This window comes from Lipotes vexillifer, unplaced genomic scaffold, assembly GCF_000442215.2.
Source record: "Lipotes vexillifer unplaced genomic scaffold, Lipotes_vexillifer_v1.1 scaffold174, whole genome shotgun sequence".
NCBI classification, from domain to species: domain Eukaryota; kingdom Metazoa; phylum Chordata; class Mammalia; order Artiodactyla; family Lipotidae; genus Lipotes; species Lipotes vexillifer.
The window spans coordinates 639,123-655,529 of NW_006785255.1; the positions used below are offsets into that span (position 1 = coordinate 639,123).

Below are 16,407 nucleotides of genomic sequence, written 5' to 3' on the forward strand. Positions count from 1 at the left end.
CAGACATACCTCATTTTACTGTGCTGTGCTTTATTGTGCTTTGCAGATACTGTGCTATTTTACAAATTGAAGGTTTGGGGCAATCTTGCATCAAGGAAGTCTATCAGCATCATTTTTCAAATAGCATTTGCTCACCTTGTGTCTCTGTGTCACAATTTTGGTAATTCTCACAGTTTTGGAATGTTTCTCATTATTATAATATTTGTTATGTTGATCTGGGATCCGTGATCTTTGGTTAGTACTGTGATTGTTTTGGAGTGCCACAAATTTTGCCCATATAAGACAGCAAACTTAATCGATGAATGTTGTATCTGTTCCGACTGCTCCACCTAGTGACCCCTTCTCTCTCCCTCTCCTTGGGCCTCCCTATTCCCTGAGACACAACAATATTGAAATTAAGCCAGTTAATAACCCTACAATGGCCTCTAAGCATTGAAGTGAAAGGAAGATTCACACATCTCTCACTTTAAATCAAAAGGTAGAAATGATTAAACTTAGTGAGGAAGGCATGTCCAAAGCTGAGACAGGCCAAAAGCTAAGACTCTTGCACAAAACAGTCAAGTTGTAAATGCAAAGGAAAAGTTCTCAAAGGAAACTAAAAGCACTACTCCAGTGAACATACAAATGATAAGAAAGCAAAACTGTCTTATTGCAGATATGGAGTAAGTTTTAGTAGTCTGGATAGATGATCAAACCAGATACAACATTCCCTTAAGCCAAAGCCTAGTCCAGAGCAAGACCCTAACTCTATTCAGTTCTATGAAGGCTAAGAGGTGACAAAACTGTAGAAGAAAAGTTTGAAGCTAGCAAAGGTTAGTTTATGAAGTTTAAAGAAAGTAGCCATCTCCAAAAAATAAAATTGCAAGGTGAACTGCCAACAGCCCAGCTCGCAAATTCCAGATATCAGGAGCAGCTCTGACCTGGAAACTCTAATCCAAACTAATCCAACTCATTAGGTGCAAGTCCTCTGCACAAGGTCCCTGAAGCTAGACTAAGGGTGAAAGAAGACGTATAAATTCCATGAAGATAGAGACATTAGCTGTCAATCACATAGAGGTTAAAGGAAAGAAGCTGAATCTGAACCCCAGCAGTCTGACTCCAGTGCTTAACTGCATAACCAACAGTATGTCTCATGCAAAACTGCAGAATTTTTCAATTCCTGTCCAAGATGGCAGAGTAGAAGGGCCTTCAGCTTACTTCTTCTCACGAGCAAACCAAAATCACAACTAACTGCTGAACAACCATCGATTAAGAAGAGTGGAACCTACTAGAAAAGATATTTTACATCCAAAGACATAAGAAGAACCATAATAAGACAGTAGAAGGGGTACACTCCTGATATAATCAAATTCCATATCCCCCCAGGTGCGTGGCCCACAAACTGGAGAACAATTATATCGCAGAAGTTCTCCCATAGGAGTGAGAGTTCTGAGCCCCACATCAGGCTCTGCAGCCTGGGGGTCTGGCATTGGAGGAGGATCCCTCAGACCATTTGGCTTTGAAGGCCAGAAAGGCTTGATTGCAGGAGCTCCATAGGACTCCTGCAGAGACTTTGGAGACTCAGAAACAGAGACTCCACTCTTAGAGGGTGCACACAACATCCTGTGTGCACTGGTAGCAAGGGTAAAAGCAATGACTTCATAGGACCCTGGGGAGACCCACCTGCTGGTCTTGAAGGGTATTCTGGGGACGCAGAAGGGTGGCTGTGGCTCACTCTGGGGACAACAACACTGGTGACAGTGTTACCAGGGGACATTCATTAGTGTGAGCTCTCCTAGAGCCAACATTTTGGCATCAAGACCTGGTCCCACCCAACAGCCTGTAGGCTCCAGTGCTGGGATGTCTCAGGCCAAACAACCAACAGGGTGGGAACACAGCTTCACCCATCAGCAGACAGGCTGCCTAAAGGGTTCCTGAGCACACAGCTGCCTCTAGACACACCCCTTGATACAGCCCTGCCCATCAGAAAGCCAAGACCCAGCTCCACCCACCAGTGGGTAGGCACTGGCTCCACCCACCAGGAAGCCTGCATAAGCCTTTAGACCAGCCTCACCCAGCGAAGAAGCCTCGCTTCTTCTGAAAGCAGACACCAGAAGCAAGAAACTACAGCCCAGCAGCCAGTGGAACTGAGTCTACAAACACAGTTCAGAATCTACGCTGGGACCAGCTGGTCCCTGGCCCTCGGTGATGAGAGGGGACTGTACTACTGGGACACACAGGAAATCCCCTACAGATGGCCACTTCTCCAAGGTTGAGAAACATAACTAACCTTCTATATACATAAAAATACAAATAGAATTTTAGACAAGATGAGAAGACAGAGGAATATGTTCCAGACAAAGGAAAAAGATAAAACCCCAGAAGAACAACTAAGTGAAGTAGAGATAGGCAAACTACCCAAGAAAGAGTTCAGAGTAATGATAGTAAAGATGATCCAAGAACTCAGGAAAAGAATGGATGCTCAAGCAAGAACTTACAATAACTTTTTAACAAAGAGTTAGAAAATATAAAGAACAACCAAACAGAGTTGAAGAAAACAAAAATGAAAAACACACTAGAAAGAATCAATAGCAGAATAAATGAGGCAGAAGAACAGACAAGTGAGCTGGAAGACAGAATGTTGGAAATCCCTGCTGTGGAACAGAATAAAGAAAATAGAATGAAAAGAAACAAAGACAGTTTAAGAGATCTCTGGGACAACATCAAATGTACCAACACTTGCAATATTGAGGTCCCAGAAGAAGACAGAGACAATGGGCCTGAGAAAATATTTGATGAGATAATAGCTGAAAATTTCCCTAACATTGGAAAGGAAACAGGAACCCAAGTCCATAAAACCACAGAGAGTCCCATACAGGATTAACCCAAGGAGGAACACGCCAAAACACATAATAACTGAACTGATAAAAGTTACAGATTAAGAGAAAATATTAAAAGCAACAAGGGAAAAGCAATAAATAACGTACAAGGGAATACCCAAAAGGCTATCAGCTGATTTTTCAGTGAAAACACTACAGGCCAGAAGGGAGTGGCATGATATATTTAAGTGATGAGAGGGGAAATACCTACAACCAAGAACACTCTACCCAGCAAGGGTCTCATTCAGATTTGACAGAGAAATCAAAAGCTTTACAGACAAGCAAAGTTAAAAGAATTCAGCACCACCAAAAACAATTTTACAACAAAAGTTAAAGGAACTTCCCTAGGCAGAAAAGAAAAGCCCACAACTACAAACAAGAAAATTATGAAATGGGAAAGCTCACTGGTAAAGGCAAACATAAAGTAAAGGTAGAAAATTATCCACACACAAATATGATATCAAGACAAGTAATCATAAGAGGAGAGTACAAATGCAGGATATTTGTAATGCATTTAAAATTAAGAGACCAGCAACTTAAAACAATCATGTATATATAGAGAGACTGCTATATCAAAACCTCATAGTAACCACAAATCAAACATCTATAATAGATATACACACCAAAAAGAAAAAGAAATCCAACAAACACTAAAGTTAGTCATCAAATCACAAGAGAAGAGAACAAAAGAGGAAAGGAAGAAAAAAGACTTAACAAGAACAAATCCAGAACAATGAATAAAATGGCAGTAAGAACATATGTATTGATAATTACCTCAAATGTAAACAGATTAAATGCTCCAACCAAAAGACATACACTGCTTGAATGGATAAAAAACAAGACCCATATATATGTTGTCTACAACAGAGACCCACTTCAGATCTAGGGACAAATACAGACTGAAAGTGAGGGGATGGCAAAAGGTATTCCATGCAAATGGAAATCAAAAGAAAGATGGAGTAGCAATACTCACATCAGACAAAATTAGACTTTAAAATAAAGACTGCTACAAGAGACAAAGAATGATCAAGGGATCATTGTAAGAAGAAGATATAACAATTTTAAATATATATTCACCTAACACAGGAGCACCTCAATATATAAGACATATGCTAACAGCCATAAAAGGAGAAACTGACAGTAACACAATAATAGTGGGAGACTTTAACATCCCAGTTTCCTCAATGGATCATCCAGAAAGTCAATAAGGAAACACAGGCCTTAAATGACACAGTAGATCAGATGCACTTAATTGATATCTATAGAGCATTCCATCCAAAAACAGCAGAATACATTATTTTCAAGTGCACATGGAACATTCCCCAGGATAGGTCAAATGCTGGGCCACAAAATAAGACTTGGTAAAGTTAAGAAAACCAAAATCATATCAAGCCTCTTTTCCAACCACAACACTATGAGATTAGAAATCAACTACAAGAAAAATACTGCAGAAACCACAAATACATGGAGGCTAAACAATAGGCTACTAAACAACCAAGAAAAAAAGAAGAAATCAAAAAATACCTAGAGATAAATGAAAACGAAGATGCAATGATCTAAAATATATGGGATGCAGCAAAAGCAGTTCTAAGAGGGAAGTTTATAGAGATACAAGCTTATCTCAGGAAAAATCTCAAACAAACAACCTAACCTTACACTTAAAGCAACTAGAGAAAGAACAAATGAAACCCATAGTTAGTACAGGAAAGAAATCAAAGAGATCAGAGCAGAAGTAAATGAAATAGAGATGAAGAAAACAATGGAAAAGATCAATGAAACTAAAATCTGATTCTTTGAAAAGATAAAAAAAATTGATAAACCTTTAGCCAGACTTATCAAGAAAAGAGGGGAGAGAGGCCAAATCAATAAAATTAGAAATGAAAAACAGAAGCTACAATGGACACCAGAGAAATACAAAGGACCATAAGAGACTAGTACAAGCAATTATATGCCAAGAAAATGGAAACTTAGAAGAAATAGACACATTCTTAGAAAGGTGCAATCTTCCAAGACTGAACCCAGAAGAAATAGAAAATATAAACAGACCAATTACAACTACTGAAATTGAATCTGTGATTTAAAAAGTCCCAACAGACAAAGGTCCAGGACCAGATGGCTTCACAGGTAAATTATATAAAACATTTACAGAAAAGTTAACACTATCCTTCTGAAACTGTTCCAAAAAACTGCAGAGGAAAGAACACTTCCAAACATTCTATGAGACCACCATCACCCTGATACCAAAACCAGACAAAGATACCACAAAAAAAGAAAATTACCTGCCAATATCACTGATGAACTTAGACACAAAAATTCTTAACAAAATATTAGCAAACTGAATCCAACAATACATTAAAAGGATCATACCCCATGATCAAGTGGGATTTATCCCAGGGATGCAGGGATTTTGAATACCCGCAAATCAATCACTGTGATACACCACATGAACAAATTGAAGATTAAAAACCATATGATCATCTCAATAGATGCAGAAAAAGCTTTAGACAAAATTCAACACCCAGTTATGATAAAAACTCTCCAGAAAGTGGGCATAGAGGAAACATACCTCAACATAATAAAGTCCATATATGACAAACCTACAGCTAACATCATACTCAATGGTGAAAGCTGAAAGCATTTCCTCTAAGATCAGGAAAAAGACAAGGATGTCCACTCTCATCAGTTTTTTTTCAATATAGTTTTGGAAGTCCTAGCTGTGGCAATCAGAGAAGAAAAAGAAAGAAAAGGAATCCAAATTGGAAAGGAAGAAGTAAAACTGATACTGCAGATGACATGATATTATACAAAGAAAATCCTAGATATGCTACCAGAAAACTATCAGAGCTCATTAATGAATTTGGTGAAGTTGCAGGGTACAGAATTAAAACACAGAAATCTGTTGAAGTTTTATACACTAACAATGAAAAATCAGAAAGAGAAATTAAGGAAACAATCCCATTTACCATTGCATCAAAAGGAATAAAATACCTAGGCCTAAACCTATCTAAGGAGGCAAAAGACCTGTACTCTGAAAACTCTAAGATACTAAAGAAAGAAATCAAAGATGACACAAACAGATGGAAAGATATACCATGTTCTTGGATTAGAAGAATTTATATTTTCAAAATGACTATACTACCCAAGGCAATCTACACATTCAATGCAATTCCCATCAAATTACCCATGGCATTTTTCACAAAACTAGAACAAAAATTTTTTAAATTTATATGGAAACATAAAAGACCCCAAATAGTCAAACAAATCTTGAGAAAGAAAAATAGAGCTGGAGGAATCAGGCTTCGTGAATTGAGAGTATACTACAAAGCTATGGTAATCAAGACAGTATGGTACTGGCACAGAAACAGAAATTTAGATCAATGGAACAGGATAGAAAGCCCAGAAATAAACCCATGCACCTATGGTCAATTAATCTATAACAAAGGAGGCAAGACTATACAACAGAGGAAAGACTGTCTCTTCAATAAATGATGCTTGGAAAACTGGACAGCTACATGTAAAAAAAAATAAAACTAGGACATTCTTTAACACCATACAGAAAAGTAAACTCAAAATGGATTAAAGACCTCAATGTAACAACAGATACTATAAAACTCTTAGAGGAAAACATAGGCAGAACACTCTGACATAAATTGCAGCAACATCTTTTCTGAGCCGACTCTTAGAGTAATGGAAATAAAAACAAAAATAAACAAATGGGACATAATTAAACTTAAAAGCTTTAGCACAGCAAAGGAAATCACAGACAAAATTAAAAGACAAACCACAGAATGGGAGAAAATATTTGCAAATGATGCAACAGACAAGGGATTTGTCTCCAAAATTTACAAACAGCTCATGCAGCTCAATATCAAAAAACAAACAACCCAATCAAGAAATGGGCAGAAGGCCTAAATAGACATTTCTCCACAAAAGACATACAGATGGCCAAGAGGCACATGAAAAGATGCTCAACATCACTAATTATTAGAGAAATGCAACTCAAAATTACAATGAGATATCACCCCACACATGTCAGAATGGCCATCATCAAAAAGACTACAAATAATAAATGCTGGAGAGGGTGTGGAGAAAAAACCTTCCTACACTGTTAATGGGAATGTAAATTGGTGCAGCCACTATGGAGAACAGTATGGAGATTCCCTTAAAACTAAAAGTAGAGCTACCACATGATCCTGCAATCCCACCCCTGGGCATATATCCAGAGAAAACCATAATTTGGAAAGATACATGCACCCCAATGTTCATTTCAGCACTATTTACAACAGCCAAGACATGGAAGTAATCTAATTGTCCATCAAATGACAGATGAATGGATAAAGAAGATGTGGTACATTGGAATGGAATGTTACTCAGCCATTAAAAAGAATGAAATAATGCCATTTGCAGCAACATGGATGGCCCTAGAGATTATCATACTAAAGTGAATAAGTCAGACAGAGAAAGACCTATAGCATATAATATTGCTTATATGTGGAACCTAAAAAAAAAGAACTTATATACAAAATATAATTAGACCCACAGACATAGAAAACAAATTTATGGTTTACAAAGTAGAAGCGGGGATGAGGGATAAATTAGGAGTTTGGGATTAACATATACATACATACTAATCATAAAATAGATAACCAACAAGGACCAACTATATAGCACAGGGAACTATATTCAATATTTTGTAATAACCTATAAGGTAAATGAATCCAAAAAGGAATATATGTGTGTGTGTGTGTGTGTGTGTATACATATAAATCACTTTGCTGTACACCTGAAACTAACACAACATTGTAAATCAACTATCCTTCAATAAAAAAAAAAAAATTGCAAGTTCTGATGTTGAAGCTGCAGCAAATTATTCAGAAAATCTAGCTAAGCTAATTAAGAAAAGTGGCTACACTAAATATTTTCAATGTAGATGAAAAGCCTTTTAGTGGAAGAAAATGCCATCTAGGACCTTCGTAGTTAAAGAGGAGAAGTCAGTGTCTGGCTTCAAAGCTTCAAAGGACAGGCTGACTCTCTTGTCAGGCTGATGCAGCTGGTGACAATAAGTTGAAGCTAATGCTCATTTACCATTCTGAAAATCCTAGGGCCCTTAAAGAATTATGCTAAACTACTCTGCCACTACACTATAAATAGAGAAACAAAGTCTGGATGACAGCACATCTGTTTACAATATGGTTTACTGAGCATTTTAAGGCCACTGTTGAGACCTACCACTGAGAAAAAAAAATTCCTTTCAAAATATTACTGCTCATTGATAATGCATCTGGTGACCCAAGAGCTCTTATGGAGATATACAATGAGATTAATGTTTTCACGCCTGCTAACACAACATTCATTCTGCAGCCCATGGATCAAGGAGTAATTTTGACTTTCAGGTTTCATTTTTTACGAAATAGATTTCATAAGGCTGCCATGGATTGTGATCCCTCTGATAGATCTGTGCAAAGTAAACTGAAAACCTTCTGGAAAGGATTCACCATTCTAGATGCATTAAGAACATTCATGATTCATGGGAAGAAGTCAAAATACCAAAATTAACAGGAGTTTGAAGAAGTTGATTCTAACCCTCACGGATGACTTTGAGGTGTTCAATTTCAGCGGAGGAAGAAAATGCAGAAGTGGTGGAAATAGCAGGAGAACTAGAATTATAAGTGGAACCTGAAGATGTGACTGAATTGCTGCAATCTTATGATAAAACTTCAATGGATAAGGAGTTGCTTTTTATGGATAAGCAAAGAAAGTTGGTTTCTTGACATGTAATCTATTCCTGGTGAAGATGCTGTGAAGATTGTTAAAACGATAACAAAGTATTTAGAATATTACATAAATTTAGTTGATAAAGCAGCCGCAGGGTTTGAAACGATCGACTCCAATTTTGCAAGAAGTTCTACTGTGGGTAAAATGCTACCAAACTGCATTGTGTGTTACAGAGAAATGGTTCATGAAAGGAAGAATTGATTGATGCAGCGAACTTCACTGTTGTCTTATTTTAAGTAATTACCACAGACACCCTAACCTTCAGCAAGCACCTCCATGATCAGTCAGCAGCCATCAAAAGGGAGTCAAGATGCTTCACCAGCAAAATTATGACTTGCTGAAGGCTCAGATGATGGTTAGCATTTTTTAGCAATAAAGTGTTTTTTTAAATTAAGATATATCCTTTATATAGACATAATGCTACTGCACACTTACAGAATAGTGTAAACATAACTTTTATTTGCACTGGAAACCAAAAAAATTGTGTGACTTGCTTTATTGCAATATTTGCTTTATTGAAGTAGTCTGGAACTGAACTTGTAATGTCTCTGAGGTAGCCTGTATTTTATTCCCACCATACTTCTAGACCTCAGTTCTCTCATTTGTAAAACAAGATTATTGAAATAGAAGATTTCAAGCACTGGTCCTCAATGCCAGTCCACGCCATGTCATGTCTGGTCTACTGTAAAATGGTGGGGCGGGGGTGGGGGAGGGCAGCAGGGGAGATGACATTGTTCATATGCATAAGTTTTAATAGTCTTACTTGGCAAAATAAGCTTACATGTTCCAGGAACTGTGCTAGGCACTTTACCTCTGTAATCCCAACAGCAACCCTAAGAGGTAGGTATTATTACTATTATACCTCTTTACATGAAGAACCACAGTTTATAGAAGTCCCCAAGGATATATAGCTACTAAGTGGTAGATTCAAACCCCAGAGTCTATTAGCCTCCAAATCTCAGACGCAATCAAGTATGCAGCCAACTAGCTCCACTCTTTCTCCAGGACTTCTCAAATTTTCCATTAACTAGTCATAGATATTGCTTCTCCTTTTAACCTTAAATTCTGTGTCCTCCAAGTGTTGCTAAAATTTGTCCGTATTCTTTCTCTCTCTCATATATGGACACACAGACACACACACAACACACAACACACACCTTACTTCCCTTCCTAATTCTATCTACTGAAGTAAAAAGGACTTTTATTAACCTTGATTTTTTTGTTTTGTTATGTTTTATTTCTTTCAATCTCCACAGGAATGTCCAGTTCCTGTTAAAGGTGGCTACCCAAGAGAATAGATACACTGACATCCTGTTTTAGGTGACATGAGGAGAATGAATAACAGTTAAATTGAGTAGGAAACAGTAATAGTGAACGTAAGAGAACTGTTCTCTTGGGCCCTGGTCCACTATATCTGTCTATTATATCTGTTCTTTTCAACATAGAATTTCTCCAGAGAAGCTGCCAGTTGCCTAACACCTACCTCTTCATTCATAAATTTAAGATCACATTACACTGTAAACATTAGCAGGTCATATGTTACAGCATTCCTCAAAGGCTTTTTTTTTTCAATTTTTTCTTCCCTTGTAATGTTACTAATTCCATACAAGGCAATCTGATTAAATACTATTCATACTCTCTAGAATATTCACAATTATTTACATTTCTTTACTTAACAGGGGTAGTAATGATGTAAAAATTTCAGCACAATTTTCTTTATGTCCAAAAGTAGCTAGCTTATTTGTAGCCAAATTTTATTGACCCTATATGAACTCATCACTTCTAAATAACCAGCTTGAGGCTGCTGGCTAAATCCATAGTGACTTTGAGATTCTTTCATAATTGACCTACTCTGTTCTGTTTACTTCCACATGTAAATATAAAGCTTTAAATCTCCTTTCTTTCTTCTCATTAAAGAACAAAGTTTGTATGGGTGAAGGAAGAGGTGAAAAATTTCAACACTAATGCCAAATCCAAGGAAGGCTTTAAGACACTTTTATTTTTTTAAATTGCTATTTGTGTCTAACAATTCTTATTTGCTTGCCAACTCTAAAAGGAGCACTAAGGAAGTTGATATTAATTAAATTTACTATTTAAGTGTTCAACTGAAAAAGAAAATAGCTAGTTTTGTAGGTATCATCTATTTACACAATAAAGTTCTCTAAAAGATGTCCCTTATAGAAAAAGTATTTACAATGATATATATTGCTTCATGACTTAAGGTTTTAGCTTATGACTTTTCCATAAAACATATTATAAAGCCCCCAGTATTCATCTTTCAGGGTTCTTAGAGACACAATAATCATTGGCTGACCTTTTTTTAGGCTTTTTCTAAAGAGGAAAAACTACAAATACCAAAAATTAAATTAATATTTAATTTCAAATTTTGACACAGATTGAAATTTTAAAAATAAAGCCTAACCATGAAAGTAGAAATATATTTAATTTAACCAGTCTACTCTTTATACCAGTTTATTACTTAAAACTGTAAAAATCTTACTTAAAATTGAGTTGCTCTTCCCAAAGTTCAGTAAAAAAATATGCCCATCGTTTTTTTGAATATTTCACTGAATTAATATCAAATAAATGGAATAATATACCAAGCTGTTAATAAACACTTTGACACAAATGTCAATAATAAATGCACAATCACGAAAGCCCAGAAAAATTATATCAACATCCTACAGACGTAAAACAAGTTTAAATAATTTTCCACATAATAAGTACAAAGTTCACATTTGTAGTGAACTTCAGTATATTTCATTTTGGTGATAATCAGAATGGATTTCGTTGAGATGTGGATAGACACTGAAGGTAATTGTAAATGACTGTCCATGGTCAGTCTCATTTTAGAAAGTAAAGAGCCAAATGGCATTACATTTAAATTCATCATGAAATTTTCATAATGGAGTTAGCTTTAAACACCTGGAGGCATCCTTGTATGATAAAAGAGAAATAGCCAGAGGGAAGAAAGGATAAAAAAAATGGGCATTTCGGTATCCAGCCCACATCTACTTGTAAGTAACATTATTGGAGTACTTTTTTAGGGAGATGTCAGATAATAATTTCTGCTTTTATTAATGAAAATCTCCACTTACCGTAGCTTCATTGCAAACCGTGCACTTAACCACATGCTGGTGAAGCTTGCCATCCAAATTGATGAGAGATTGGCACACGCGGCAGTTTATTACTGGAATACCACTGGCATCTGGACTGGCAATGGCTGTATACGGAGGTGGGAGTTCCGCTAAAAAGATATTAGCCACTGAATCAAAGTCTCAGAGATATTACCGCTGGTTTGAGCAAATAAGCAATAGAAGTAAAGAAGGAAAACTATCAAAATTCTCCTGTTCTTTATGTTTTTAAAGCTGGCCAACATAATATAGTTTCAGAGCAGAAACACATATAGGACTATATTGTGAAGTAAAATAATTCTTAGCTCCTAAAATCCAAATCACAGCTGCCTAGGTTTACACCTTTTATTAACCTATACTCGAAATATTCACTCCATTTCTATGTGCAAATTCATAGAGTTTGTAATAGGAAGGTGATAATTTATGCCTAAAAGTAAAAATCTTACACTAATGATCTGACTCCCAAGAAACAGAAATAGTCAATCAAGACAAAGCTTTAAAATCACTTGCATATATACATATACATAAATTGTGTAGCTGTCGTGCTCTGTTTATACTAGAAGCAGTATAATAACTGCTGAGTATGACAAGAACAAAATAGGGTTTTGGTGGCAGTCAAGGAGAAACAAAAACGAACTCAGGAAAACTAAACATATCAACATGGAACATGTTCTAATTAGAATGGAATTATGCTAATTTCAGAGAAAAAACAAGAATGAAGTAAATTTAACAATTTTTGTCTCAAACTTTCACCTAACATTAAAAATCTAGAAAATGTATCAAAGTATTTATGGGTAAAAAATATATTGTCTGGGGTTTAATTTAAATACTCCAAGAAAAAAAATGGGTTAATAGATGCAAGAAGAGTAGCAAAATGTCTATATTTATGAATATAAAGACACAGAAGGTCATTCTGCTCTTACTACTTTTGTGTATGCTTGAAAATTCTGAAAATACAAAGATACACACACACACACACACACACACACACACACACACACACACTGCTTTTTGAGAGTCCTTAAGTTGACTGACTGGGTAGAGGGTAGAAGCCCAATTTCAGAATTGTGTTCATCTACCAGCAGTATATATTTGTTACAAAAGTTAGAGAAAAAGAATCTAGATATACTATTCCAGAATGGGATTTCTAAAGGCGACTGCCAAACCTCATTTTGTAGCTATCTTAATTACAGGGATAGGAGCCCCTTTCAAGGTAAGATTTTGTCATAGGCCATCTAGAAAAGGCTACGCCTCAACACATGATTGAATCCCCACTAAAGAGAACTGATAGTTCAAGGGGTTACTGTGACACTATAAAATACAATAACAATACTTAATCATGAAAAGAGCTATTTTTGAAATAGAGATTTTTCTATCCACTGGATTAGATTCTGAACTCTATGATAGTCTGAAATGAGTTAGAGCACAGCACATTATGGCATGTTTAAAATCCACATATTACCACCTGGCATCCTTAGGGTATATCAGGTAGATTTTTTAGACTTGCAAAGAATTAACAACAAGTGTTATCCATTCAAATATTCATAATAAACCAAATTTCTGCAGCAGCCAAGGCTCTGAAAGAGGTCACATTGAAATGACAATATGCACACATCCCTGGAAGTCTTACACCAGAACACTGCCAAACACTGAATTTAAAAAGAAGCTATAGATGTCTAAATTATAAAAATAGTTTTATAATTTATAAAACTATAAATTAGGTACATGAAAAGCTGCTCAACATCACTAATTATTAGAGAAATGCAAATCAAAACTACAACGAGGTATCACCTCACACCAGTTAGAATGGGCATCATCAGAAAATCTACAAACAACAAATGCTGGAGAGAGTGTGGAGAAAAGGGAACCCTCTTGCACTGTTGGTGGGAATGTAAACTGATACAGCCACTATGGAGAACAGTATGGAGGTTCCTTAAAAAACTAAAAATAGAATTACCATATGACCCAGCAATCCCACTACTGGGCATATACCCAGAGAAAACCATAATTCAAAAAGACACATGCACCCCAATGTTCAATTGCAGCACTATTTACAATAGCCAGGTCATGGAAGCAACTTAAATGCCCGACAGATGAATGGATAAAGAAGATGTGATACATATATACAATGGAATATTACTCAGCCATAAAAAGGAACGAAATTGGGTCATTTATAGAGACATGGAATGGCCATAGAGACTGTCATACAGAGTGAAGTAAGTCAGAAAGAGAAAAACAAATACCGTATATTAACGCATATATGTGGAATCTAGAAAAATGGTACAGGTGAATCAGTTTGCAAGGCAGAAATAGAGACACAGATGTAGAGAACAAATGTATGGACACCAAGGGTGGTGGGGGTGGGATGAATTGGGAGACTGGGATTGACATATATACACTAATATGTATAAAACAGATAAGTAATAAGAATGTGCTGTATACAAAATAATAAATAAAATTCAAAAAGCAAACAAACAAAAAATAGTTTTAAATCCTTGAAAGAATTTAAGGTTGATGCAGAACGACCTGTAATGTATTAATCAAGAAGAAAAAACAGGTTAAAGGATCAATGTGTCAAAATACATTTGAGCCTGTGCAACTCGCAGATTACTTTATCAGATCTCAGTAAAGAAGGTATTGTTCTGGGAAAAACACCTCACTAGAAATTCAGGACACACTGCCTGGTGTGTAATAATAAATTTTTAAAAATAATTATTAGCAATAGCATTATTAATAAAAGTTTCTTCTTTTACCTTTTCCTTGAGTTATAAAGTAACATAAAGTAGGTCTCCCATTAATTCCAGGTTTCCACCTTACATAGTGTGATAGAAAAGAAATTTAAAGACAAGATAATTTCACAAAGAAAACAAGGGCATTGAGGGTGAGGGGAAGAGGCCACACATTGCAGCTACATATAAGGATGGTAAAACCCATTCATTCCAACAGGCAAAAGTTTTGCTCAGTGGAATATCCTAAAGATTTTAGTGGTTGATCTTTTTTGGTTCTGATACATTTGAAGTGTATCAGAACCAACAAGACCCTGTGAACTTTTCCTCTAAGATTTGTACTATATAATTTTTAACCTGTAAAAAAAGAAAAGCTTTCAATGACAAAAATATGCCAGAATCTTCTGGAGGCTTGGGAAGTGGAAGGAGGGGGAAAGAATGAGTGAGGATTAGAAGTCTAAAATGGGAAAGACTATAAGCTCCATGAGGCCAAGGTCATGTTTGGCTTATTCAGGACTGATAACAGCACTTGTTATAAGTGCTTGGTCTATGACAGGTGCTCACTAAATATTTACTGAATGGATGATGAATGAATAAATGAATGAATAACTGAATCACTGAAATTTATCAGGCTCATCTATTTCTCCTGGGAAAATTATACTAAGTATATTACCACTACTCTCCTTGAAGAGGAGCTAGGGTCCTAGCAGGGGAGTACAGCATGAGTGAAAAAAAGGCTCTCTTCTATATATAGAATACCCTCTCCAAATCATGCACTGAGAGAGGGAAATGGACAGGGGACACTGGCCTGGCCCACCAGATAAGTACAATCAATCCAAGAGATCAATAGAATGACAGAGGTTGCAGCCTAACTGCTCCACTAAACAGTGCTTTCAGGCCTATAATTTCAATTTTCTGTCCATTAATTACTTTAGCACTAAACTGATTTAGAGATATTTCTTGTACTTTTATCCCAAGGAAACCTTGACCTACAACTCCATCTCCTCTTGTAAAGGACTTGTAATTACAGAAATTTATTTCACTGTCAGTAAACCTGCAATAATTAACAACTTAGATTGTTCATTTTGTCTCTTTTCACTTTAAAACAGTCAACAGATCACCATTATTTTACCTATTTTAAATTTCTGCCCTGGATAAAAAGTCCACTGTAATCTCAGAACTTGAGAACTTGAGTCACAAAAGTTCTTCATTTTCAAAGAGTCTTACTTGTTATTTAAACAATGATCATTTTCTCTATGGGGTTTGCCTAAGTGAAAAATCTTTTTTCTCCAAGTAAGCAGTATTTGTTAGACCAGTAGTCCTCAAACCTGAAAAACCCCCTCAAAGTTCCAGAATTATACAGTGTTAGAAATTCAAGCAATCATAGTCTAGTATTTAGTCTAATTTCTTCATTTTATGGAAGAGAAAACTGAAGACCAGGGATTCTGACTTCTTAGTAGACTTTTATATAGCACTTCAGCAAAGCCAAGAGCTGGCTCTTCTCCCAGAGGTCACTCCATGATGACAGCTGCCTCTCTTAATGAATAATGATTTAATATAGGGAAAAGATGTAAGGACTAATGGGGATTCTGCACAAATACTTAGATAAGAATCAGATCTGAGTTAAAGGGGATTAGGAGGAGGAGAAAGAAGAGTCAGTGAAAATGAAAATTAGAACATAATATGAAGAAAGAATTCGTTCATGATAAAAAATTCACAGGGCTTCCCTGGTGGCGCAGTGGTTGAGAGTCCGCCTGCTGATGCAGGGGACACGGGTTCGTGCCCCGGTCCGGGAAGATCCCACATGCCGCGGAACGGCTGGGCCTGTGAGCCATGGCCGCTGAGCCTGCGCATCCGGAGCCTGTGCTCCGCAACGGGAGAGGCCACAACAGTGAGAGGCCCGCATACAGCAAA

At 36.4% G+C, this 16,407-nt stretch overlaps 1 protein-coding gene across 1 annotated transcript in view; it reads right to left on the reverse strand.

Moving 5' to 3' along the window:
* The window catches only part of PIP4P2 (phosphatidylinositol-4,5-bisphosphate 4-phosphatase 2), a 78,428-nt gene that overhangs the window by 50,142 nt on the left and 11,879 nt on the right, over positions 1–16,407 (reverse strand). Inside the window, exon 2 of the mRNA XM_007457338.1 lies at positions 11,732–11,880. Within this exon, the coding sequence (XP_007457400.1) occupies positions 11,732–11,880 (149 nt within the window). The remainder of the gene's footprint in view (positions 1–11,731; positions 11,881–16,407) is intronic.